Source organism: Chaetodon auriga, chromosome 18, assembly GCF_051107435.1.
Source record: "Chaetodon auriga isolate fChaAug3 chromosome 18, fChaAug3.hap1, whole genome shotgun sequence".
In the NCBI taxonomy this organism is placed as follows: Eukaryota; Metazoa; Chordata; class Actinopteri; order Chaetodontiformes; family Chaetodontidae; genus Chaetodon; species Chaetodon auriga.
The window spans coordinates 21,471,972-21,499,069 of record NC_135091.1 but is presented as its reverse complement, the minus strand read 5'-3'; the positions used below and the strand labels follow the sequence as shown (position 1 = coordinate 21,499,069).

Below are 27,098 nucleotides of genomic sequence, written 5' to 3'. Positions count from 1 at the left end.
TGTAGTTAGAGAGGGAGATGAGTCAGTTGACAAAAAAGATCAAATAATGAGGTGATAATGTCTGTTTTTTACTGCTCCAGTCACTTAAATACGGGTATTTAATTTTATCTCACTGATGCAAAAATCCTGCAAATCCAATATAGGTATGAAGCAATAGTAGAGAGGTATGGTATCACCTCACAGTATAAATCATCATTTTGCCCTATTGTTGAAGAGAACGGGGGAAAAGGTCACAGGTTCAATCCTGGGAATAACCAAAGCATGTCCACCAACAGGCCTTGCTTCTGATTCCCTTCCTTGCTTGAAAACATTAAATGCTCTAATGCTAACTCGCTGCGACCTGGATGTAAAAAGGTCACTGACCTGTACGAGAGCTGGGTGCTCCGGCCACTCCTCCAGTCTCTGCTTCACTGCAGCACTCAGCTGCTCCAGGACAGGAAGACAGAGACGGGCCTCGCTCATGTTTGGCTGTTGGTAGAAGTCATAAGGTCCTTCTGAGGTGACGGCTAGACCATCAGGAGCCCCCAAGCCCTGCACCATGTTCTGGAGGAGGGCAGAAAGCAGCAGGCCACTGCCTGTCAGCTGCTGGTCCAGTTCAGCATCTGAGGGGGAAACACAGAGGTTATCATCCCTGTTCCCTCTGAAGCTAGAATCCATTTACAGGAGTATGTTTCTGCTTTACTGTTAAAAAATAGTGACAAATATTCCTGTTGCATATATGAGTGATAGCAAATAAGATCACTGACCAATCAGATAATAGAAGCGTGACATCATAGGAGATGCAATCTGATAGGAGGCGACCAGGGCTTGGATGTGTTCTTTGCTGTCATTGGCTGGTGTTGTGCTCTGATACCACAGTGATTGTGCATATCCCAGACAGAGGCGCTGATGAACCTGGACCAATGTGTTCATGGCAGCTGGAGACAGGAAGCTGCTTTTGCTTGACTCCTCCTGTGCTTTTTCTTCCTCCTCCTTAAGCCCTGAGTCTGCTGGACCCTCCAGACTTGGTTGGGAAGTGATGTCTGCAAAGTCCTGATGAAGAATGGATATACACAGTGAGCTTGTACTTATAAAGATCCTGGAATGTGTTTCATCTTGACTGCAGGGCCTTGGGTTGGCCCTGTCACTGTCTTAACTCTTTACTCTACAGTAAGATATCTGGACCAAATCTTATCTGGGCAACTGACAGCCAGATTGGCCAAAATGCAAACATTGCACATACGCAACACATGTAATAACCTAATAATGTCAGAGATTGGTGTCTGTGAAGTCTGCCTCATTCATCCAGGGCATGGTACTTCTAAGTGCTTTCCAAAGGCAACTGGACTTGGACGTGGTTCTGCTAACTTGAAATATAATGCTTATCCTCAGAAGAGACAAGGTGGACGCACTCAGCCAGGTGCACCGTCATCCTAGCTAAGAGATCTACGTGAATACCTGGTTGAACTGAGGGAATTGGCGTCTGAAGTCCCTCTCCTCCTGCTCATCCTCCGTCAGCCCTGAGCCGTGCAGCCGACTCCGGTTGCGGTACAGACTGGCCTCCAGCTGCTCCCGCTCTCTCCTCCGTCTCTCCTGGTCGTCCCACTCATTCACCAGAGCCTGAGGAGCATCATCTTATAGTCAGCACAGAAACATTTGCATTGGAAAGTGTGACAAAAAAATGTAAATCTTATTGGACAGAGTTAAATTCTAACCCAGAAATCAGAGGATCTAGGTGTAAACTGAAGCTCTGACCTGACAGATGTGTCTGAAGAGGCTGCGTGTCTCATGGCTGAACTCTCCGGTGGACAGGGTGTGGCACTGCACATACAGCAGAGCGTTCAGGAGCAGTGTGGAGGACTGTGGAACCACATGCTCGGGGTCCTGCTGCTGAGGCAGAAGCTTAACCAGGCTGCGAAGAGTGTCCATACAAGGCCTGGAGCAGAGGAAGTCTGCCCGGGCCAGGTAGGATGGCAGGCTGTGGGACAGGGAGGGGACAGCCAGGAGGCAGGACACCAACTTGGGTAGACCAGGTACAGGTGTGAGTGAGGCAGCCAGCTGAGAGGCCACCAGCCTCATGCCGTGTCGGAGCTGGAGAATGCCTGTCCGAACTGGCCCCACCACGTCAGGGTACAGGGGGTAATCTTCCAGCAGCCTCTGGCAGAAGCGCTGCTGGGAGTTCTGCCACACAGCCTCCTCCTTTAGCAGGCCCTGCACCGCTGATCTAGACTTGGCGGAGGAAGAGCTCTGCAGGGCCTTCAGCAGGTGGGACAGGAGGTCTTCCACTGCAGACGCTTGGCCAATGCTACAGAGGTAGTGCTGCAGCTCCTGGAAGAGGCGACCATACTGAGGTTCATGAGGGCGACAGGCCTGTTTCCTGGAGAGCTCAGCTATCTGCTCCTTCACCTGCTGCATACGGATCCACAGGTACCTGCAACAACAAGGATAGGTTCAATGGTATTAATGTCTTAAGGTGCTACTCACTTGTCACTGAAAGAACTTTTGTCCTTCCATACTGGCAGAAAAGCGATACCTTCCTTGTGAGGGCATGCTGTAAAAGGCTGCTCAGGTCTCATGTTAGCTTTAGCTGAACTTAAGAAAGAGTGAGCACTGTGGATTTTGTTCCCCCTATATGAGATCTTGATAGCCAGCAAGCCAATAAAACTTACAAAGTTAGCAATGATAAATGCTAGCAAATTAAAGTTAGTTACCAGTGTTTCCACATAAACTAGCTAGCCACACAGTCCTCTTATTTGCTCTGAACATTTGAACATTTCATCTTCATATTTATTTTTACGCTGCTTTTTAATTATTCAGCTAACTATCTTCTTTCTCATTCCGTCTGGTCTGGATATCAAAATAAAAGTCTGAATGTGCATGAGTGAAACAAAGTTCCTGACCTCCCCTGGTAACACTGACACTTAAATTATGGTCACTTTGAGTTGTACACAAGTTTCACCCAATGACAACTTGCAGCTGGATCTGACCTGACTCGAGGATGCTGGAAGCCATCAGTGATGCTGCTCTCCTCCAGCTCTGCTCCAGTCATGAGCTGAGATGACAGGCTGCGTCCTCTCCACTCCTCCTGCAGCAGAGCCAGCTGAAACACACAGAGGGACGTGCCAATCCAATCATCAGTTCAAAAGATTCCTAAAGAAATATCTAACACTCAGGTGCAGGATGGAATACTGTTTTTTATGTAACAAAATGGGTTGAAAAAACAAAAAAACAGGCAGTTGCTGACCTCCTGCTGAGCATAGTTGAGTTTGTAGGCCCTCTTCACAGCTGGGTCAAAGATGGTCTGCGGTGTCCACACTTTGATCTGCAGCAGACCCATGTTGACCCAGAACACTCCAGAGCGGGCCAGCTGGTTGGAGCCTTGGATTTTGCTTTGGACGTACTGCTGCAGGCAGGTGATGCAGGCCTCCACCAGCCCATCAGGGAGCAGATTGGGAGGGAGGAAATCTCTGAAGACAGTCTGGATCTCCTCGGCGGCTATCAGAGGGTCGGGGTCCTCCACCAGGCTCTCACAGCTCTCCATGTAGCCCTCCTGCAGGCTGGGAGGCAGCAGGTCAGCCATGCTCTGAAGCTGCCGACGCAGGACTGCACCCTGGAGCCTAAAGTCTGTGCCCCTGAGGAGGTATGGGGGTGATCAGTAAACCAAGAAATGATAAATCTTTTTTAATGTTTCATAATATGGTAACATTCTGGACTTGGTAATTACAACGGTGCTAAAGATTGAAAATGTTTCAGTATTAGAAAGACCTTGTTTCTAGTAATGTCCTGAAGATCATACATACATCTCTGCAAAGAGGCATTCTCCCAGATGTGTTTAAAACAACTCTTATAAATCCCTTGGGAAAGAAACCCGACCTAGAGGGTAATACTCTCACCAACTATAGGCCGATATCCAATCTTCCATTAACCAGTGAGATACTGGAAAAGATAGTTTCAGTGCAAATTAACACCTTTGTAAATGAAAATAACATTCTCGAACAAACCCAGCACTGAAACTGCTCTGACAAAAATGATCAGCGACCTCAGACTAAATTCTGATGAAAATACGGTCTCAGTTCTTGTCCTCTTCGATCTAAGTGCAGCCTTTCATACGATTGACGATGATATCTTAATCAATCGTCTTGAAAGGTTGGTTGGTTTTTCTGACTGTAAGTTAAACTGGTTTAAAACAAACATCAAAGGGTGAAAGTTTTACATCAGTCTGGAGATCATGTGTCTGAGAAACATGACATCTATTTTGGGGTTGCATAAAGGAGCTGCCTTGGTCCACTACTGTTCTCACTACACATGCTGCCACATGGTAACATCATCAGGGAGCACAATGTATTTTTCCATAGTTATGCAGATGACACTCAACTGTACATCTGTGCTGAACCAAATTATGCTGAAGCTATCGACTCCGTTACTACCTGTTTTTTTTGCAATAAATAAATGGATGAGCAACAATTTCTTGCTACATGCGGGCAAAACTAAAATCCTACAAGTCGGCAAAAAGAGACAAAAGGAGAAGTGCTGTTCAATAATCTGCGGAAATTAACTGGATTAAATCTGAGGTTGCAATTCTCCTGACTAAAACTACTGAGAGACTTCAACTCATTCAAAACTCTGCAGCTCGGCTATTAACCAGAACCAAGAGGAGAGATCACATCAGTCCAGTTTTAGCTGCTCTGCACTGACTTCCTGTAACATTCAGAATTGATTTTAAGGTCCTCCTCCTTGTACACAAAGCCTGAAATGGGCTAGGACTAAGCTACAGTGCTAACTCGTTTATCACTATTTGCCTTGAAGAAGACTGTGTTCATCTGCTGCTGATTTATTGGAGGTTTATCAGAAACAAAGTAAGCTCTGGAACACACTACCTATAGATATCAGGGAAGCAGCTCGCTGAATATTCTTAAAAGAAGGCCAAAAACTTCTCTCTTCGCTTTAGCCTTTAAGTAGCTATGACTTCCTTCCAGGCATAGTTTTTTTTCCAATTCTTCTTATTAGTACTATTATTAGTGTTATTATTATGATTAATAGTAGTAGAAATCATAATCTACCTGAAGTCAGCTAATGTGGGGATGGCCATATTGTCCCACAACACAGCAGACACATCCTGCAGTTGCTGGATCCTCTCCTTCCACTCCCCCAGGGTGACATGCGAGAGGGAGAGGAGTGCTACCCCTGATGGTTCCCACTGACCTCCAGTCTCACTGCTGCTGAGGACTCCCAGCATGCAACGTGACCACACTGCTTTACTCAGCAAGGCTGGCCCCTGAAAAACAATCCGGACATGTATCAAACCACATGTATTAAATACAGTCACATTAACAGGGGATGTTAAAGGCTAGTACCATGCTGTCTGCTCCATGGTGCATCTTAGGAGCTGGCTGGGTTTCAGGTCTCAGAGGGTCCCATTTCAGCCAGAGGTCAGGGTCTGACGTCACACTGCTGGTCCACAGGGCAGCCAGAGCCTCTGATAGCAGCTCACACCACACAAACTGCAGCTCCTCAGCGGGCTGGAGGGAGAAGAATCATGAGCAGCATTCTTTGTGCCTGAAGCTTTGAATTATTGTTTTCTTTCTCTCTGTTCTTGTTTCATGCATATGGGTTTCAGTCGAGCATCAAACAAAATTGTTATTAGGTTTCAAGCTAATAAAGCTTGGAATCACCACTTGTGGCTATATCTGAGTTGTTGATTCGGCCCTGTTTTTCACATCCAATGATGGTTTTTCAGATCTTTAAAGATTTTTTGTATTGATCTCCTTCAGATGTTTTAAGAGATGAAAATATGCTGCTTTTTTTGTTTCTTGATTTGTTTTTTCATGAAAAAGTTTAATTACTCTTAAAATGACATCTCCTTCTCCTTCAATGAAAAATCCAGAATCTCTGAATATGCAAATAATGTTCATTTTAAAAGTGTAACTGCTCGACACAAGAACATCACAGTTCAGTTACATTACACTTACATCTAAAATTATACGCTCATACTGGCCCACAAACTCTGCACATACACCATCCTCACATATTTTTGAGTGAAGGGGGACTTTCATGTTATTACTGAAACAGTATTGTACTGACCTTGTCACTGCTGAGCAGGAACCACAGTGGCTGGAGCTGACTGACGTTCATCGGTGTGGACTGCAGGCAGTAGCGCAGATGTCTGGACAGTTCTCGACGTAAGCTGTCCTCAGCCTCCTGGTCGCTGCAAATCAACAGGAAGAGTTTATGAAACAATCAACTGTGTCAAGATCAGCCTCTATAAATATTTTTGTTTTATCGAGGAGACAATAGAGTTTTACCCAGGAGAAAGAGCCAGGTGGAGAAGGTCAGTGCTGAGCCGCAGCTGGTTGAGTACAGCCAGTTCCTCCATCAGGGGCCAGAGCTGAGCCCTGCGGCTGAGCTGCTGCAGCTCCTCTCTGGCCAGGTGGACTCTGTCTCCTGTGTCCTCACCCTCAGACAGAGGGCAGACCTCCAGGAGCCCTCTGAAGGTCATCTGACGCTGCTGCTGCTCCACACTTGATACCAACCTCTCCAACACTCCTGATGGAAGAATATAATAAGAGTTTCTATGCAGGCTGCAACATTCATAACACTACACAATATGAATGTTCTGGACAAGATAAACAGTATAATTATGAATTAGGTATTCTTAGAGCCAGACCACCAAAGGGGGCTAAAGATGTAATGTTTGTTCTGAGGGTGGTCCTCAGCACATGGAGTGATTATAATCAAGAGGCTTTATGCTGATGGGAGTATTATGGGTAAAATCCATAGCCATGGACTCATTAGATTCTGACAAAAGCTTATGACCGCCACTTATTTCACCTTTTAAGAGAACCAATGGAAGTCAGCAGAAAACATGATTTTCAGCTGCTGAATCTGAAAACTTCTCAGAGCAAAACCCCTAAGAGAGGTTATTAAAAGAATACCAAAATATTCTTTATGAGGCCCCAAGCTCAGCAAAGAAAAGTGAAGAGAATGATTTGAAAAAGCTCCTGACCATGAATCAGACCAATGAATCAAACAAATAGTGATAAATGGTTCAGAGCTTCTGCACTATTTGTGGCATTTGTTAAAATTCAATTTTCACTCTCATTTTTGAATCATGGGCATTCAATAACCAATTTTCTCCTCTAATTTTCTGAAAAATTGTTGGATTTTGGGAGAAACAAAAAACATTGGAAAGAGTGAAACCTTCTTATGAGACACAGCTTCTCGTGTACAAGTTCACATTTTGGCCTGAGGATGGCACAAGAGGACAGAACAAATTGTGTCCACTATAGAGAGGGCCCATGGTGGCATGAATGTATGGAGTAAACTTCAGAGCAATCTGAGCACTGGATTCATAAAATAGGATTCACACTCAGACCAAGGAGAGGTTTTGACCTGATGATGGCGCTAGACAACCTTTGGTGACGATGTCTCACCAAAATCATCATAAGTCAATCTGAACCAAATGTGCAAGTAAATAGCAGTAAATGTTGGGATGTTGAGCTGGATTAAAGAATTAGACAGACCACCAACAGACCAACATTACCAACACCAGTCTCAGGCCCTGTAGCCACCACAGCAAGACCGGTCCACAGGTAGGTCTTTCTGTGGCAAAAGCTTACCAGACTTCTGTGGATCCAGCTGGTTGTTTGCCAGCAGAACGAGGCCACAGGCTTCCAGCAGACTCTCTTTGATGTCCAGCCCGAGCCCAGCACCCTGAAGTCGGACCAGCTCTTGCCTCCAAGGACCTGTGCTGCCATCCAGCCTTAGATCACTCACATCCAGGGCTTTACTCAGGAGCCTGAGCCGAGACGCACACTCCGCCACCGCCTCCAACTGATGAACAAGATGGATAGGGTTGTGAATAAGTTGTGAATGACAGACATCACACTAAACATTAAACAATTTCTTCTCTTTTACTAGTCAAGATAAAAAAAAAATAAGAAAGACAATAAAACCAACTGATGATGAGTAAATATCTTCAAAGACTAAGTAAGACTGATGAGCTGCCTCCACACCTTGAATGGCAGAGCTTTCCCCAGGGTTTTCTGGATGCCTTTCAGCGCTGTGGCCACAGACACCGGCGTGGACAGAACAGTCTGGATGGCTGCCGAGACCGCCTGCAGCTCCTGGTGACCTCTGGAGTACAGCACAGTTAGAAGCATTAAGAAATGGAAATATATTAACTGTAGACATTCAAAAATACAATTCTCCTGGAACACATTAGATCTCACACATTAGTAATGTGTAAAACAAAAATATTGTATCCACGAAACAACGTCTACTGCAATCTTACAGTCATACCACCTCTGTGATGCTAGAGCAAATGTAAATAAATTGATGAAATAATTCTGAATAAATGAAATGAAAATTGTCATTTATTGCGAAGCAGAGTGTTTACTCGAATGTGGCGTCATTGTCTCCCAGCAGCAGCTCGGGCAGCCGGAGGATGAGGTGTTTCTGCACCCACTGCCAGTGCAGGGACAGCACAGAGATGCCCTGAGAGTCAGCCGGCAGCGTGCTGCAGACATCCCAGAATCGATCGAGCCACTGCAGCAGCTGCAGGATCTGAACACACAACACAGGCAGAACACCATGACTGAGGGGAATACAGCAATGCAGCAAAGTTTGAAGCCAGTTTAACCTCTGAAGACTCGCATTTCCTTCATGATTTTGGAGCAATGTATGGAGGTGGTGGGGTTTTACATTATCTTATATTCCATTTCGTTCTGCTCTTCCTGCAATGACTAACCTGCGCTATTTATTGTTAACTATGCAGCTAAAAGAGTACAAAGCAGTACAAGTGATTTTAATATTGGAGAGTAAAAGTACAGGAGGTAGTATAGTACAGACAGCTATTGAACAAGCAGTACCAAAGGTATAGGTGTTACTGTTATTTCTGTTTCAGTAATAGTGGTAATAGGAACTGCAGTAGCAGTAGTGGTAGGAGTAGAACTGTAGTACTGCCAGCAAGAGTGACAGTAGCAATAGTAAATGTAGCAGTAATAACAGCAGCAGCTGCTATCAGGAGCCATAACAGTAGCAATTTTAATAGTAGTAGCAATAGTAGTGGTGGTAGCAGTCCGAATAATAGTAGCAGTACCAGCAGTAGCAGAACTTTACCAGTGCTAGTAGCATTGCAGTAAGATAAGTAGTAACAGTATTTGTAGTAGTAGCAGCAGCTGTAGTTGTAGACTACAGAAAGAGTAGTTGTAGAAAGTTGTGGAAAGACGCGAGTTCTGACCTCAAACATGATGTGGTCTGAGATGTGGGGCTGTCCGCTCTGCACAGCCTGCAGGGTGAACGAGTCCCACAGGTCAAAAAAGGTCCGCAGGTGCATCAGCACTGGGTGGGGCAGGTGACCAATGTCCACAGTCCCTGTTCAGGGGAGGAAGACATGTTCTCAGTTACGCACCGTGCTGCATGCTGCATTACTCAGTGGGTGGACATTCTGGTGTTGTTTTGAATTGTAACTGTGAGAATTGCGCTCTTGCATGAGTTCATCACTGCCCAAAGTGTGCTGTGCATACCCTTGCTGAAGGCTGTGGCTATTCTCAGGGCACAGTTCTGAGCAGACAGGTTGATCGCACACGTGCAGATGACGGACCGCTCCTCCCTGTCCATCATCAGAACAATCCTTCCAAACAAACAAATTATTCGCACCTTTGAGAACATTGTCACATGAATTCTCTAGCTTTTACTTCATGGTTCATATACTTAATACAAGATTACTTTGCATTATAAGAAAGAATATCAAAGGTTTTCAATTTCCAACCATTCAAGACCTCTGAAAAAACGATGTTATACATTTTCAGATATCTCTCATTCTTTGCATTGCATATTGTGTTTTGCACTTGATTTATTTTACCCCTCCACTTGCCAAAGAACATATGCTGACTCACTCTACTACAGCCATCTTTAACTCAGTGAGCAGTACTTGAGTCATGTATGGGCAACATGCCTCAGACCAAATTCTGCATGTGGCAATCAGCACAAAGCTGACTGGCGACCTCCCACTCTACCTGTTGGCGACGGCGTTCAGTGCCTCCAGAAACTCCATGTATCTCTCCTCGTCTTCAAAGTTGCACTTGTTGGCTAAAATATCCAGGTATTGCTTGTTCCACCGCATGTCCACCAGAATCCTGTATTCATCTGGCAATATAACAAACAGTGGTTAAGTCTCATCACAGTAGTTCCTTGAGATTTCTGTGTTGAGCATAACCTTAAAACTAGCATCACTGTGGACAATGATTTCCACCTTGATGACAGTATTAACTAGTGGAACTATTTCTGATGGCAATCTAAAATTTTAGACTTTCTATCTTATACATTAAACATATATTTATATTTGCTTGTGTTTTTTAACAGGACAACAAGACAACCAAAGAGTTTACCAATGCTGTGAGGCTGGAGCAGCTCTGCTAGAGACTTGCCCTTGGCAGCAAGTTTGCTGCCAAACACAGCCTTCAGAGCCCTGTTTCCTGCCTCCACCTGGACCAGAGCTGGATCTGGAAGATTCAAGAAGCACATTGTTTTACGATCTAAAGTACTGGACAGTCCTACTCCATTTGAATTTCAGCAAGGTCGTGTGATTCTGAATCACACACATGAATCTGTCTGTCACTTCTCATGAATATCGTGCTTTGAGTGTGAGGGTGCTGTGTGTGTTTGTGTGGGCAGAGTAACACACCAGGGACATATTTGTAGCTCTTCCCCAGGTGTGAGAGCCAGCTGCTGCGGAGGATCCAGTCTCCATGAGAGGCTCTCTCTGTGAGCAGCCTCACCGCTGTGGGGATCAGCCTCAGAGCATCTCCCTCCGCCAGATCCACCACTCCTCCGGAGAACACTAGACCTTCATGGACGCCGCTGCTCTGCAAAGCCCTCTGCAGGTCACTCAGGCTCAGTGGACGATTCCTGTGCATAACACACGAGTGTGTCATTATTTTCTAAAAGTACTCCACTTTACAACTTTTTTTTAACTGCCATTTCAACTCTTCTCAGGTCTTCAACTTTAACTGACAGTTTAACTGCTTTCAGTGCTTATACATCAACTGACACTTCCACTACATTCATCTTTAAATTAGACTTAAGTCTGTCTTAAGTCTGTTTTCTTAACTGACTGACTCACTGACTCTCACTTCCACTCAAGACTGACTGACCCAAACCTGGAAAACTGTCTGGGAGTAGCATCATCATCATCACTGTCAACCGACAACAGAAGCCACACCAAAGACTTCCAGCCATTGCATTAGAGGTTAGTGTGATGTATGCGTTAAAATAAGTTAATATGGCCATTAGAGATCTTATAAACGTTGATATGAATCTTAGGAGGAAGGCGGTTCCCCATCGCCGGTTTATATACGTTTTCATATGAACTTTAGGTGCTTTCAGTGTTTCAACTTCAGGTCAAACTTTATTTCCTTTCATATCTTCTCCTATACTGGGTAAGTCCTTCCAGGATAGATTCATAGGTTCATACTCATAGACAGGTAGTGATGTGTTTCTGCTGCAAGCTCATGTAATTGTGCTGTTACCATCCTTACCGTTTGCCCTGCAGGCTGAGGGTGTTCAAACAAAATGAAAGGACCTGTCCATCTCGGAGTACAGCAGAGAAACAGGAGTCCTCCGTGGAGAGGAGGGCAGAGGGGAAGCCATCAGGCCAAACTCCAGCACACAGCAGCCCACTACCCCAATCCTCTGTGTCCAGGATGGCCAAGTGCTGCTCAATCAACTGCTGGGCTTGCTGGAGGGATAACAACGCATCTATTATTACTTCTTTACCCTCCAGCTAGCATAAATATACTCAGTAGATCCCTTTATGCTAGAGGAAGGTCAAAAACACTCAAATTTATGCTGTGGAATCCATGAATAGACTAAAGGTTGGTCTCCCCTGGTAATATAGTGCATACTAGGGGCAGCCAGGAGAACCTTGCCTGAGGACTTCAGGCTACGTTGTGACTCATAGGGATTCAAAATATAACTGTGAGCCTGACCATGAAATGCTTGAGAAGTTATCACCAGGATCTTACACCAGGCAACAGGAGCCAGTGAAGGAGGAAGAACGGTTTGTCTTTTCCCAGCCTGGGTCAACAGTTGGGTGGGAGTGTTTTGTACAAGCTTGATACAAGCAACGAATTTATGGCTCAGACCAGAAAAAAAAGGAAATTTCAATAACATAAATCAGAAGAAATAAAAGCAAGGCAAACCTAAGACACTTAAAAATGACCTATTTTTGGCTTAACCCCCCAGCTGAAGGAAGAATGATTGATTCCCAATGACAGACTTGAGTCAAATATCACACCCACGTCGTGTATGCTGTTCTTTATCTTGAATGATGGATGACTCAGCTGTGACTGGACAGGAACAGTGAAAGACAAGGCCAGAGAGAAGAATCCCAGATTTAGACTGATAGGGGAGTGTTGATACCTTTTGGCTGGCAGTGGTGCGTTGGCACAGTGAGTAGGCCTCTCCACAGGCGTGCTGCAGGGCGCTGGGTAAATCTACACCTCTCTGCAGCTGGCACGACAGCAGGGTGGCAGCATGGAGGAGGGAGGCAACTGATGAGGCCGGGGAATCTGAAAGATAGAAGGCAGAGTTCTTTTTTATTTCACTCTGCAGACTGACTGGCTGACAGTATACTATTTATGCTGTATCTACAGTACATGCTGTCATTACTCGGTGCTTACCCCAGATGGCAGATTTGATGCTTTTATGTATTTCTATCAGCAGATCACACACACAGTCTCCAGTCACCCCTGCAGTGTGAAGAAGGGTCTTCAGGTCCAGTGCGTCCCAGCAGAGTCCCTCATCTTCCCCTGGGATGTAAATCTCCACCCCTCTGTTCCTCATGGCTCTGGAGAGCTCCCCATGCACAGGGTCCATGGTCAGGAACAACCTGCACAGACACACACCAGCTGAGCATTGACTTCTTTCAAGGAATGCACCAATTTTCAGTTCTGATACAGATACTGATGTCTGGGCTTTGGGTACCAGTTCTGGTGCATCTCTACTTCTTTCATGACTTTAACAAAAGTGAACAGACAATAATTTTGCATACTACCTGAAGTTAGGATGTGGGGTGATTTGGGGGGTCTTCCCGTCTATGACACCACGTTCGTTGATGGTGAGGGATCCACTGGGCTCCAGCAGTGCATTGAGGCGATCTAGGACGGAGGCACTAAGCACATAATACACCATCAGTGCAAAACAGGACAGTTTATCTAGTTGCTATTTATCTGATTTCTGTGTGTACTTTATGAAGCAAAAATACTAATTCCACTGTTGTCCAAAAAAGTGATTACAATCTGACAATATTATGCACATTTCAGTGCATCTTTAAATGTTTCAAATCTTTGAGATGTTTCACATCATTTCCCTGGATAAGACTTCTCACTAGCTTGAGTACATCTGTACACCTGAGTTTTACCATGTGTGTGGTCTTTGATGCCTTTTAAACAACTGTGAAACTCAGCCCAATGATGTCGCCAACACACTGAAACACACTTAGAACACTGCACTCTTCCTCACCTGCAGAAGTTGACGTTGTCCATGAGCAGCCAGTCACCAGCCTGCAGGGCCTGGACCAGCATACCGTCCAACCACTCAAAGCCTCCGTTTGTCCAGCCATCCTCCAACTGAGCCAGGCGCTCCTTCAGCAGCGTGAAGTCCATCTGCAGTTTGGACATGTCTGGAGGACAAACGCATGCATGTTACAACACATTCTTACACTAACAAGACTAATCAATAAAAATAAGAATTCCCTGTATCTGAGGCAGTATTCAGCTATCAGACCATTACCTGTGAACACTTTGAGCTTGGTGTTGAGCTTCTGCAGGAGTAGGATGATGACCTCGAGTTTGTTCAGTGCCTCTGAGTTGACGGTTCCTCCAGTTCTTTGCAGTCCTTCCTCCTTCAGCCAGTGGCAGAACAGACCCCAGGTCTGCAGCAGGAACTCTGTGTCCTGTATGCCAACATCCAGTGACATCAGGCCACGCCTTATGACCATGGCAACTATGTAGTCGACGCTCTCCAGCACTTGTTGCCATGGCCGCATGATATCCACCTGGAATTAAGAAAAAAGGGAAAGTGATGTGCTCTGCTGGTTTAAGACAATGAAAAAAGCTTAGTAAACTAGAAACCCAAGGTCCTGGTTACCTGTTCGAAGCCCCCCAGCAGCTCCGTGGTGTCCATGGCACTGTTCATGGCCATGACCCTGAGGCGGTGTCCCGTCAGCAGAGACAGCAGTCTCACCAGGCTGGTCTTTCCGCTGGCCGTAGGGCCGACCAGTATGGTCATCCAGCCCTTCTCCACACACTTCATTATGGATTCCAGGGGCCGCAGTGCCTGATGTGTGATTGACAGCGGGGGGTCCAGGGCCACAGGGGCTCCACCGCTGCGCTGCAGAACAGAGAAGCCAACCTAACAGGGGAAGAAGAAGAACTCTTTAACTTTGTCAATATGTATTTGCTGCTGAAAAACAGGACGAGGCGTCGTTTTCTGACAAACCTGCAGGTTGAGCGGAGTGATGTGGAACTGTCTGGAGCCACTATAAGGCTCAAAGTCCTCTCCAAACACCTTCCTGAACACAGACAGCACCTGTGTGGGACAGGAGGGGGTTCACAGACTGAACTGTGTATTTTTTCACTTCACAAAAGCAGTGGAAAAAGGCTTTCCAAACAGGTGAGTGACAACAAGAGGTCGAGGTGCAGTTTACATTCATGTCATATTAAGCATCTTTTTTAGGGAAGGAAGTTATCACTATGTTGACATCTATGATTTCAGTGAATAATTTCCAGTGAGAAACATGGCGTCTTCACGTAGAGACTATTTTTCCAGAGGAGTACAGGGGACTGATGAGAGCTTCATCACATGGTGCAACAACAATCACATGAAGCTCAATATCAACAAAACCAATGATTGTGCTTGTGGTGCTTGTGGTGGACTACAATGCTTCAAATATGGATGCTGCTGCAAAGAAGCTACAAATTCTAAAATGTGGATTCTTCATACACGTCTTCAACCAGCAGCACAGAAGATCTGTACAATCAGCAGAGTTTCAAGGTGGACACCCAAGATTACAGTCTCCAATTCAATACCTGAGCAAACGTGAAATATGGTCACGATCTGGCCTTCTGTTCCTGAGTGACGGTGTTAAATAACGGTCAGAAAAGTGTTTTTGCACAACATTCTGATGTCAAAGAGTGAAGCTGATCTTTGACCTTTTGGATATAAAATGCCATCACTTCATTATTTTGAGACATTTGTGTGAAAATTTGTGTGAAATTTGTGTGAAATTCTGTCATAATTAGTGTTTCAGTTCTTGAATTAAGGTCAAAAATGTGTGTGGTCACACTGACCAAAATCTAATCAGTTCATCCTTGAGTCCAAGTGAACGTTTGTGCCAAATTTATCGTGGTCACGAGAATGGGATGCACGTACCTAAGTACAGGCAGATGGACAGATGACCTGAAAACACAACACTTTCTGAATGCAGAAAAGTGAGAGAATTTCATTTGCCCAGAATTTTTTTTTTTTTCAGTCCAAGTCCACTAATAAAAGGTAGCATACAATAAACAATATTAGACTGTGGTGATCATTCTTGTTCAATGTACAATGGTAAATCACTCATAAAGGAAAAATGACCCATGCTGGTATAAAAACTCACAGTTCACTTCCTCTGGTGTGATGGGAATGAATTACCCCAACATGTCAGAGGTGGTCTCTGAGATACTTTGAGCTTTCCCAGACCTTCACACAATGACCACACTGAACAGTCAAAAACATCTCAAAACAAGATAATTGGCCAGCTGCCTCAAACTTTCTTTAGTGATTAATTTTGGTTTTCTAACCAAAAATCTGGTCCTGCTGCTCACTTTCCCAGAAGGCCACACTCTCTCCAGCCAGACTACAGTCTAAAAAACATCTTAAATAACCATCAGAGGGTTTGGCAGAGACCATCTTCAGCGTGTCCTCGTTCTTATACAAAACCAAAATGTCTGGGTCATTAAACATAACCACCACAGCAGCCTGTGGGACACCACAAATCAAAGGCTGACCTCCAGACAGAGGACTCAACCTCAACTCCCTGAAATCTATAGATTAAATATGAGGCAAACCATTTTAACACAAATGGACAGAACACATTTCCGACAGCACCTTCAGTAGCGGACTGTGGTCGACAGCATGAAACGCTCTTGTATGTCATTTACAATCATTCCATACTTAACCAACAGTAACACCATAAAACAATTAAACATTATACAAAAGTATAAATCCTGCTAATCACATTTTTGATTAAACATATGAAATTCATTGATATATGAAGTTTCTTGTGGACCCTCAGGTAAAAGCTACGTTTTTGAAACAGTGTACCTGAGCCTTGTCAGCCTCTGATCTCATCCTGTCAGCATACACCAAGGCTACATGCTGGCCTGGGTTGAAAAATCCTGGTGATTGGTCAGCCTGCATCAGCTGACACCAGCGGAACATGTCGCGCAGGTTGAACTCCCAGGGGCTTCCTTTCTGACCCCACTGCCGCTCCACACACACCTCCTGGACAAGCTGTTGAGAGCAGAAACAAACCTTTATGTGTCTTTTGACTCACTAACAGCTTCACACGTGTGAAACACAGCCTGACGCTGGACCAGTCAACACTTGTCAACTTGTCCTTTCTGCAGACAGTCAAAGTCATACAACAGTAAGGGAAGAGAAACCCACCCTGTTACTGAACTCCACCATTTTAGCAACGATTTCCTTGTCAATGCTGGGGAAAATGGAGTCTCCTATGAACTCCATGTCTTTGCTTGTCAGCTGGTCCACAAAAACCTGAGAACACAGAGATAAGTCAGATTCCATGAACAGGGATGAAAAACAATCTATTAGTGCTATTGTTTTGCTCAGTGATAAGATTGTGGCTTTTTCTCTGAGTTCTATTTTTTTTTTTTTTCTTTTCAAATGTCTTACATTGTCTGACCAACAGCCTGAAAGCCAGAGGATATTTAGTGTAAAAACATATCACACAGAGAAAAGCAGAAAATCATCATGTTTGAGAATCTGCCACCAGAGAAAGTCTGGAACCTTTCCTTGAAAACTGACTGAACTGATTAATCAATCGTCAAATTAATTTCTGTTGATCAAAGGATTGAGTAATCAATTAACTGTTAATCAGCTCTAAACAATGAATGAACAGGATATTGTTTTAAAGGATATTATCATTAATGATGCTGTGCTAAGCAACAAGCACGTCTACAGGATGTGAATATCAATGCATTTGAATATTAATATTGAATATAAACAAATTAAAGGTGTATTAGGAGTAATGTTAATTCTATGGTAAATGATGGCCTTGTTAATTGCCTCTGTTCTTGGCCTTTTCAGTATTAATACGTTTTGGTGTTGTTTTGTCGAGATCTCTGACCTCAACAGATATTTGCTGTTGAAATAAGTGTTAGGTAAACCAAAAAAAGTCCAAATCCTGTAAAAGTAGTGTACTTTTAAATTCATTTAAAAAGAAAAAAAATCCCATAAATACATAAATAGATGAATGAGTAAAGAAGAAGAGAATTACACACAGCAAGGAAGCAACAAATAAACAAACAAGCCTTACCTGAGTGAATCTGTTGAGGAAGGATTTGGGCAGACCCTTACGCCCACCGCCCTGGGTGAAGGGGTTCTGGCAGCCAAAGATCTTGGTCTTCTCATGTTGAACCTGGAAGCTCATGCCCAGTTCAGGAATGTAGACCTCTGCTCGGTGATCAAAGCAGGCGTTCAGACCCTCCAACACTGACTGAGAAGCCAGGTTCAGCTGGCAGAATGAGGAACAAGTCAGTTTAATATCAGATTATACCAGAAGCATCAGATAACCATTTATTTTATGAAGGTTTGCTAAAAATAAACAGGCTCCGAGCCATAAAAAACTGGTGTTCAAAACTGTACAAATGTCTCAACAGTGGTCCTTACCTCGTCCAGGACAACCCAGTGGCCTGCCTTCAAAGCAGCCAAAAGGGGGCCATCGCGCCACGCGAACTCTCCTCCTTTCCCTCCCTCCACAGGGAGATCAGTCCCAAACAAATCAGTGACATCCTGCCAGAGAGTGCACATCATCAGCCTCAGAGCTCAGCCAGGAGCACAAAGGAGAGTGTCTGAGTATTCAGAGGAGGGCTTACCGTCTGCTCTGACAGGTTGATTCTGACCAGGCGGTTCCCAGAGGCTTTTGCCAGCGCTGCCACCAGGCTGGTCTTTCCCACACCAGGTGAGCCCTCCAGCAGCACGGGTCTCTGCAGCTTCAGCGCACGAAGAAGCCTCTGGGCATTCACGGCGGTGGTGCCTGCTGCGATGGCGTAGTCTGAGAGGTTGCGGCTCTCGGTCTGAGGCCCTGAGTGGAGTAATGGTAATGAGCAATTTGACTCAACCACAAGAAGGGAAACGTCTCGGTCTCAGACTCTTCAAGTCTGTCTTCAAACAATACTCAGGAGCCCAAATAAAAAAAATACAAGAAAAACTGCATTTTGCATTTTTCTTTGAACTGCAAAAACATGTTCTGGGCAGATGTGGGCAGGGCTTCCACCAGCAGATGCAGTTTTATGTAAGGAATGTGATGAAATTAAACATTTTAATATACAGTTTGAGAGGTTTGAATGAAAGCACAAGAAGCAGATGATGACATAGGATATGAATACAGCGGCTCATAAATCTGAATTACTTGGAATCAGTACCTAAGGCAATGTAGAAGGGGTCGATGCCGAAGAAATCTTCACCCCACTGGGGTTCCCGCGGCAGGCTGCTGTCATAGACTCTCAGGGCGTCCAGCATGTCCTGATCCAGCTTGGTCATCTTGCTCAGCCGCTGCTGCAGGAAGCCGAGGCACAGCCGGCGTGCCAGGAGGGCGCTGTCTGCGCTGGACACTGTGGTCCCTACAAGACAAGGGAGTCTCAGATCACATAACCTCAAACACCTCAAACGAGAGCAATTCTCAGTAGAAATAAAAATAAGCTGTCAGCTCACCAGAACCAATGCCATCTATGTAGACCAGACATGCGGCGTGAATGAAGGCAGTGACAGTGTCCAGTCTCAGGTCCCACTCTGCCTCTTCTTCATCTTCCAGGGCTCCCATGGTCATGAAGCCGTCCTCGTCCCGCTCACACACAGTGTTCAGGAAGTTAACCCAAGACAGGATGTCCCTGACGCTCAGGATGCAGCGCCGGCCGAAGTCCTGTTGGGTGAGCCACTCCATGAAGTCCAGCATCAGCTCTGCGATATCGCCGCCTGCATTTGAGACAAGCAAACCACATCAGTTTCAACTTTGACCTTACTGCTGTGAGCTGTAAGTGATGCTCTGCGTTTCTGAGTTTTCAGAACAGTAAAATGTTGTCCACAGGCTGTAAACACAACACTGACATACTATCACCTTACTAAGCTGGTGTGATGCAAGAGTCAGCAAACAGTCGCCTATTTCAAATACAGCAGACACACAGCATCACTAGCTGTCACTTGGAGCCATCTTTGTGTCCAAATGATGAATGAATATTCAGTCTCTTTTGCCTCTGTTTTTGGTCTCCACCAACGCCTGAGAAACCACCAGACTCTTCAGCTGCTAAATACTCCACTTTCTCTGCAAGCTAGTCTCTAACTTTGTATGCTGTTTGGTGCTGAGCAGTAAGTGTACTGTGGGTCGATCAACACAGTCACATAGGAACATATGGCACTTTCCAGGTAGTGAGGGAAACATGGGCTGACTACACTGTGCCAGAAAATGTCCCTTGAGCTTTGCTGCTTTGCTTTGTTGCTAAAAAATAGAATTTGAATTAGCATTTCAGAACAATTTCATGTCTATTATGAGGAAACAAAATTTTTCTCCAAATCATTTAATACAAAAGATCAAATAAAGATTTTGTGATAAATAATTCAGACATTCAACTATAATTATGGTACAATGATTATGTAATAATGGTTATGTACAAGTTATGTCGCTCAAATTTGTCAAGCAATCAAAAGACTGAAATATTTATTGTATAATATGAAACAGTTTGAGTTTACCATCGAGGGAGAGGCCCGAGCGCAGGTTGTGCTGGATGATCTGAACCAGGTCACTGCGGCTGTTGCTCTGAGGACACCAGATCTCTGTGAAGCGGTTCCTGAGTGCAGGAGAGAGCTTTGGAAAAACAGACAAGCACAGACATCAGACTCTGCCTGCACACTGTCATAGTTAATTACTCTTAAAACACATTCATACAGTTTAAAAAGCATGTGAAATCAACATCCGACCTTCAAATTCATTCAAATGAAATACAGGCAAACACGAAGCTGTCAAAAATCAGCAGGCGGGACTTGTGTCTTCTGTGCATTGTGTCAGCAGTTTCACTTTTCTCCTGCTTTTGCTTCCTTCATCCAAAGCTTCACCGGCACTCTTTTTATTTTTTGTTTTTACCTCCTTCTTGCCAAAGTCTCCTCCAGGGTTCATGGTGGCCACCAGACGGAAACCTGCAGCTGCTTCGATCAGCTCCACGTCATCATTGTCCCCGCTACCCTTCTCTGCCAGTACGAGGGACTTCTCCGTCTCTAGAACACTGACAGCAAACACAACACGCTGTCAGGGGCTCTTTTTCTGACTGTTATATATATACTGTAGTATGTGGTTGACTATGGGGCAACGTGTCATGTTCATTTTGGATTGTTGCTCAAAATACAATGTGAGCTAAATGTGCCATATAAAATATCATACCAAGCGAAACAAAAGTAGACTCCATGGCAGTACACACTCAAGTGTCATACAGTACACTACACTGCATACAATTCTTATCCCTGTTATTGAGATGTGCAATAGAAGCTTGAAAAGGATCAGCGAAGCCAATTTGTGGTAAATAGAGTTAAAAAGTCTTTATTTGTCCTGGGAGTGGCCTAAATCCAAACTTGCTGATATCACTAACGTAATGAAATGTAAATTCTGTTAGAATGTGCACATAACACATTTTGGGCCACAAAAGCTGCGTGTGTGTCTACCTGTTGAGCCTCTCCAGCACTGAGTCGTCTGCCAGGGAGATCTCATCCATGAGAAACACTCCTCCCTCCCTCATGGCAAGCACCAAGGGGCCGTCATGCCACTGAAACAGCCTGCTGTCCTCACTGTCAGTCTACACACACACACACACACACACACACACACACACACACACACACACAGACAGCAAAATGACAACAAATAGATTTTTTCATCTTTTATTGAATATATCAGATTTTTTTTCTGAGTTTTTCTGAATCTGATGTTTTCCTTCCACCACACACTCATCCGTACCTGATGTGTGTGTCTGACAGGTCTCAGGCCTCCCAGGAAGTCAGACGTCTCCATGTGAAGGTGACAGTTGACAGAGAAAAACTTCTGTCCACCCAGAGCAGCAAACAGCTGACAGATTGTAGTCTTTCCACATCTGGTGAGGGAAGAGGAAGAAGAGCTTAGCGTGATTAAAATAATCACACACTGTGACGGCTTTAGTGTGAAACTATTATTTCATTCTCATTTTATGGGGTGCCAGCCAAGAGGAATCCAAATCCAAATCCAACTTGACAAAGCTCAAGTCACACATTAAGTCAGCCAACACAAAGGATGTATGCTGCAACGACCAGATACTCACACACACACACACTTAAAGAGTACAACAGATTTTTTTTTGTCATTTCACAATTTTCATCCCAGGTACTTTGCTGTCTGTGCTGGATCAGAGTCTGACTGTTTTGTGTGATTTCAAATACAGAACAAGCAGCTCTGTGAAGCTGTATTTACAAGCTTTAAGCTAAATGTCAACATTGACATGATCACAGTGACAATGCTAACATGCTGATGTTAAGCTGGTTTTCCATGCTCAGCATCTTCATTTAGCATAAGCTAATTAACAAATAACACAACGTACAACTTAGGTTAGTGGGAATGTTATTGGATTGGCATTTGTACTAAAGTATTAGACAAAGTTTCCCCTCTGTCTGTCGAGCAGTTGTTGGGATATTTCAGTCTGGACCAAAGTGGAGGATTAACCATTACTGCCAACATCAGAGCCGTGCTGCTAGCATGCATGGCTATGTCCATTTCCCTCTGATCTTCTCAAAGACAGAATAAACTGGGCCTGGCGGTGACATCTGAATCTCACCCAGTGTCTCCTACAAGCAGGACAGACTCGCCGAATCGGAGAGCCCGTCCTACTAGCACAGCTAGCCTCCTCATTCCGTGTGTCCACACCACATGGCGGAACTCCTCTGGAACTCCAGCGATGCTGTCGATGAAGGGACCTGCCAATCAGAGGATCAAGAAAGCAGGATACTGTGTTCATCAGACGGGCTAGATGGCTCCATTCTCTCTGTCCAATTGAATAGTTTAGTGTAAGTCTATAGGGTCCACATTTTCTTCTCCCAAGAAACGGGAAGTTTAATAGGTGGCCTTCAACGAAAACAAGCTAAATACGAGCTGTACAAAGCTAGCAAAATGTATTCAGTTTGCTTATGACAAAATCAAATAAACTTTTTTTGAAGGTGCAACTTAGTCCCTGTAAAGGTGAACTGCTGCTGGCTACTGACAGGGTAAAAAGAACATATTACCAAAGTGTCCTCTTCTGTAAATTCAGGCTAAATTTAAAGTTGTAATAAACTAAGGCTATTTAACCTCTGCTAAATAGCGGTCACTAAGGCCAAAAGTGTGAATTTTAGAATAATGGCACGTTGAATTTCCTGGTGTGTTTTCTGTGCTAAAACCATCGAAATGTGATAAAATAACTGTGACATGTTAAAACATGGTGGAACAGAAGTAAAGTAGTAAAGAGTCATACAGTCAGTGAAATATGACACTAGTACATCTAATCTACAGTTTGCTAACATTAGCAACCTTGAGCTAATGATCATATTAAAACTAATAAATCCACAACAGCAAAATACCAAAAGGCACTGAACAGAGCAAGGGAGCTTTTCTCTTTTCTCTTTTGGATTTAACTTTTTTTATTTTAAGAGGACGACCATGTCACACTTTTTTTTTCAAAGTTACAGTCTCGCTTTAAACGCATGGTATGTCATGTCTGCCGTGAAGGGTCTCTCATTCAAAACAATACAAACAAAAGACGTAGTTGGAAGACATTATGAAGCAGAGACACCAAATTAAGGAAATGCTCATACTACAATGTGTTCTAAATTCTGAAAAGGTGATATGTTCCACTCACTGAACTGGCTGGTGACCTGCTTTTGAGAGAACAGGTTTTCAGGGTTCACTGTTCTCTTGAAGTGCTTCTCCAGGGAGGACAGGATGACGGCCTCTTCCTCCGGCTTCCTCACACGTCCTGCCAGCAGCATGTACCCTGAAGATGACACCAGCTTTAATTGAGGTTTCAATGGCACACACCTGTTGGTTGGTGATTTTACAGAAATGTCTGACAAGCCTCACCATCATCAGCCAAATGCTGCAGCCAATCCTGAGAGGCCACCGTCTGCTCCTCCAGCCTGTAGCGGTCTGCCCAGCGGAACAGATCTCTGAGGGTGATGAAGCCATGTTTCCCCGCAAACACAGAAGATCCCCTGCGTAAGGACTGGAGGGGGAAACACACATTCCACAAACACAGTTAGAATCAAGCAGGACAGGCAGGTCACACAAAGGGTAGACAGACAGAACTACAATGACGCACACGAGTGTACAGTTACCTGAAGGTCTTGCATGACCTTGACCAGTTTGGTGCAGTAGGTTGGAGGCAGGCTGCACCTCTGGTGGAGGATGGTCTCCAGCTCTCCACTAGGCAGCTCATCAAAGTGCAGCTCCACGAAGCGGTTCCTGAAGGCCCTGGAGAGCACCTGGAGATCAGTTAGTAAAGGTTACTCAAACTGTTTTGGGGTTTTTTATTTCACATGTAGATGTGGAGCACGATGGCAATTAGAGATGTTGGATAAAATGCGATCTAAACAATATTCAGCCTATTCTTGGTAAACTTCCTGTCTACATCTGCAGAATGCCTTCTCCTGTTTCAAACATCTATCGGAGAGTCTTCTGATTAAGAAGATTTTTTAAGATTAGCTTCATTTCTAAAATCAACGATCACATGTTTTAATGAAGAGTGGAACTGTCAAGCTCTCTTCTTTAAGCCCTTCAGGTTCGATGCTATGTAAATGATTTTATGTGACTGTTACCTATTAGAAAAAAGTCAGAAACACATTGGCAGTGCTCCTGGTTATGTAGAATAATGCTACATGTGCTATGTCATTAAAATAAACACATTTTCAAATGAATTATTATAATATGACATGAATCCTTCAAACACATTACACCAAAATGACTCCTGACTTGAAGTATTTGCTTTAATCGTTCTTTAAATTCTTTTCTTAATATGTTATTGTTACGCACCAGAAGTAAAAGGGTTTATCCCCCTGAAAGAGTTCATGCTAATTGGTATATTTGTAATAATAACATTAATTATAAGAAGAAGAAAAAGAAAAGAAGAAAAAAAGAAAAGCTTCTTGATCTGAACCTACGTGCGACCAAAGTGAGATTGAAAAACTCTCTCAGACTGAGTGAATGGTGTACCTTTCTACCACCGTAGAGACCAGGGGGATTCTGGGTAGCAAACAGCATGAATCTGGGGTGAGCCTTGATGACTTCCTGTGTCTCGGCCACAAAGAGCTCCCTGTTGTCATCAAGCAGTCTGTTGAGAGCCTCCAGGACGTCGGTGGGGGCGAGGTTCAGCTCATCCAGGATGATCCAGTAGCCTTTCCTCATGGCGTCTATCAGAACACCTGGAGCAGACAGACAGGAAAAGGCACATTAGTCTGGGGGGTGTTCAGTGGTAGACAGGGGCTGTCTGGATTTACACTTCATCAGGTTTTCAATGTTTTGCGTAAGACAAAAATGTCAAGACCAATCATCAACTCCCATTCATTGTGACTGACTCTATTTTAAGTCCCATCCTAACTGAAATGTTAAAAGATAAGATATTGTTGTCAACAAATCTCATGAAAAGACCCAAACAAACAGTGTTAGTCTGTCTCTCAACACTTTCTGACTTCTATACTTTGTCTGTGGCTCTCTGCCCCAAGCCCATTGGCTCCTGCTGATGACATACATCTTTACAGGCAGCTCACATATACTGTATATAATTCCATTTAAAAAAGGATCATTTTCAAAAACAGTTCATCACTGTAGTTTTATCAAATGTTTCTCAAACAAGAGGAAATTTAAAGTAGTGGATTAATGCACATTGGAGTATTTGGAGCAGCAGATTTCTGGTCTTTCTCTGCTCTGCCAGGGATAAAAAATTGTTCTGAGATTTAATTTATGCATTTCTTAATTTTTCTTGTATTGAATCTAAGAAGTACTGTTATCCACTTTTAAAAACTGACTATGTGCATTTCAGGTCCACATTTTCCCACATATTATCGTTAGTTCCTCAAATACTAACTAATACTTACTTACTAAGTTTAAAATGTACTGCAATGGCCTAATAATTGTGAACCTTGCTCTTTATCAAAACAGGTCAGCCTCAGTGCTCGTACCCTCTTTAAACACCAGCTTCCCCCTGGCGTCCGATGAGTAGCAACCTATGTATTCCTGGATGTCGGTGTGCTCGTGGTTGTTGATTCTCACACACTGGTTCCCTGTAGCTGCAGCCAGCCAGCGGATCAGACTGGTCTTCCCCACTGAAGTCTCTCCCTGGATCAGCACCGGGTGAGTCCTGTGAGGCCAAATCATTAAGAGAGAGAGTGATTGATGTATATCAACACCCATGCCAACATACTTATGTGTACATTTGGTTTGGGACTCTTTTTCATGATCTATGCCAATGACTTCCATTTAAGAGAAATATTTATGTTGCACCAGGCCATGATATTTTACACAAAGCCAGCTTTGATTTTTCATCGACTCTGATGCATTCCCTTTCCTAAAGGGCCAAAATTACCTCTAACAAAATGAACATCTAGACATTTATAAATCAACCTGAGCTGATGGTCAGGCTTGGCAACACTTTTCCTACCCTGCAGACACCACTCTGGCGAGGTCACGGAGGTTGAGTTTGACTGAGGCGGTGAGGATGTAGCTGGGGTCTAGAGCCAGCTCCATCTCCCCCTGGGACACCCAGTAGCCCTCCACCTCCACACACAGCCGGTTTGAGGGCGCCGGGATGGGCTGCAGAAATCATAAGAAAATACTTCATCTATTCATAAATATCCTTGTGCACATAAAGTATGACATTTAAAGCATAGCTATTTATCTGAAGTAGTAGTGACCTGCTACTAATTCTGAAATAATTTTAGCAAAGTGAGTTTCACTTTAGAGCTTTATTTTTGTTTTGTTTTTTCCCCCAATGAAAGTTAAAAATGTAACCACAGTCAGTACATCATATATGCAACTGGTGGCTTCAATACAAAATCAATGGTAGGGACTTCAAAAACCGATATTAGACAAACCCTAAATATCAGCATGTTTTTCTTGAACCCTTTAGTGAAGTGCATTTTATTTGACAGATTTTAACACAAATGCTGTTTTCTTAAATTATTTTCAGTTTCTTCTACTTTGCCCTTTGTTTAATCTAAAAATCAAAATTACTCTCACTGAAAAATCTATCCTTCCTGCAGATGTTTCACATTAAAAGCCTGCCGGGAAAGGAAGACATTATACTCTTTCAGCTGCTGAATGTTCTTTCATATGAAACATCTATGGTGGAAGTGTCAAATTTTCCAAAAAACAGCTCAACAGTTCACAAAAAAGGGATTCGTGTCAGATGTAGTGAATGAAAACAGCATTTGTGTTAAAAAGAGAAACTCACTAGTGATGGATTGTTTTTGTACTAATGGAATTAGTGCTGTGGAAATGTACATTATATTAAACTTATCAAAACAACTCATAAGCATTGAGGGAGAGTTGAGTTAGCACCAGTAAATTAAAACAGAAGTACATCAGAAAACAGGGAGGTATATGATGTGACATACAAAACAGGTGACACTAGCAATAAAAGGCCTGTCTCTAATATAAGCCTGTTCCAGGCCTGCATCTCTGTGCGGTTCAGGTAAATAAAGGCTCTGGACACTATTTGAGAGTTTGCACTAATTGCTTCTGCTTTTAAGGTAAGATAGTTCAACAGCACTTCAAAAGGAAGGAACTAGCTCTCAGAACG

The 27,098-nt window shown here is 43.9% G+C and overlaps 1 protein-coding gene across 1 annotated transcript in view; it reads right to left on the bottom strand.

Moving 5' to 3' along the window:
- The window catches only part of mdn1 (midasin AAA ATPase 1), a 56,751-nt gene that overhangs the window by 16,049 nt on the left and 13,604 nt on the right, over window positions 1-27,098 (bottom strand). The window contains exons 23-66 of the mRNA XM_076756094.1: window positions 25,959-26,110; window positions 25,480-25,658; window positions 24,515-24,723; window positions 23,641-23,787; window positions 23,387-23,528; window positions 23,166-23,300; window positions 22,110-22,248; window positions 21,263-21,395; window positions 20,971-21,101; window positions 20,399-20,537; window positions 20,008-20,122; window positions 18,976-19,236; window positions 18,687-18,884; window positions 18,138-18,346; window positions 17,932-18,054; window positions 17,579-17,776; window positions 16,690-16,797; window positions 16,345-16,533; window positions 14,479-14,568; window positions 14,128-14,391; window positions 13,771-14,035; window positions 13,501-13,660; window positions 13,034-13,150; window positions 12,660-12,868; window positions 12,400-12,548; window positions 11,517-11,716; window positions 10,664-10,887; window positions 10,368-10,481; window positions 9,996-10,125; window positions 9,504-9,610; window positions 9,218-9,351; window positions 8,375-8,541; window positions 7,992-8,112; window positions 7,596-7,809; window positions 6,282-6,522; window positions 6,061-6,184; window positions 5,334-5,498; window positions 5,040-5,254; window positions 3,224-3,611; window positions 2,967-3,079; window positions 1,735-2,410; window positions 1,438-1,599; window positions 747-1,032; window positions 364-602 (exon numbers count right to left, since the gene is read on the bottom strand). Coding sequence (XP_076612209.1) covers window positions 364-602; window positions 747-1,032; window positions 1,438-1,599; window positions 1,735-2,410; window positions 2,967-3,079; window positions 3,224-3,611; window positions 5,040-5,254; window positions 5,334-5,498; window positions 6,061-6,184; window positions 6,282-6,522; window positions 7,596-7,809; window positions 7,992-8,112; window positions 8,375-8,541; window positions 9,218-9,351; window positions 9,504-9,610; window positions 9,996-10,125; window positions 10,368-10,481; window positions 10,664-10,887; window positions 11,517-11,716; window positions 12,400-12,548; window positions 12,660-12,868; window positions 13,034-13,150; window positions 13,501-13,660; window positions 13,771-14,035; window positions 14,128-14,391; window positions 14,479-14,568; window positions 16,345-16,533; window positions 16,690-16,797; window positions 17,579-17,776; window positions 17,932-18,054; window positions 18,138-18,346; window positions 18,687-18,884; window positions 18,976-19,236; window positions 20,008-20,122; window positions 20,399-20,537; window positions 20,971-21,101; window positions 21,263-21,395; window positions 22,110-22,248; window positions 23,166-23,300; window positions 23,387-23,528; window positions 23,641-23,787; window positions 24,515-24,723; window positions 25,480-25,658; window positions 25,959-26,110 — 8,181 coding nt within the window. The remainder of the gene's footprint in view (window positions 1-363; window positions 603-746; window positions 1,033-1,437; window positions 1,600-1,734; window positions 2,411-2,966; window positions 3,080-3,223; window positions 3,612-5,039; window positions 5,255-5,333; window positions 5,499-6,060; window positions 6,185-6,281; window positions 6,523-7,595; window positions 7,810-7,991; window positions 8,113-8,374; window positions 8,542-9,217; window positions 9,352-9,503; window positions 9,611-9,995; window positions 10,126-10,367; window positions 10,482-10,663; window positions 10,888-11,516; window positions 11,717-12,399; window positions 12,549-12,659; window positions 12,869-13,033; window positions 13,151-13,500; window positions 13,661-13,770; window positions 14,036-14,127; window positions 14,392-14,478; window positions 14,569-16,344; window positions 16,534-16,689; window positions 16,798-17,578; window positions 17,777-17,931; window positions 18,055-18,137; window positions 18,347-18,686; window positions 18,885-18,975; window positions 19,237-20,007; window positions 20,123-20,398; window positions 20,538-20,970; window positions 21,102-21,262; window positions 21,396-22,109; window positions 22,249-23,165; window positions 23,301-23,386; window positions 23,529-23,640; window positions 23,788-24,514; window positions 24,724-25,479; window positions 25,659-25,958; window positions 26,111-27,098) is intronic.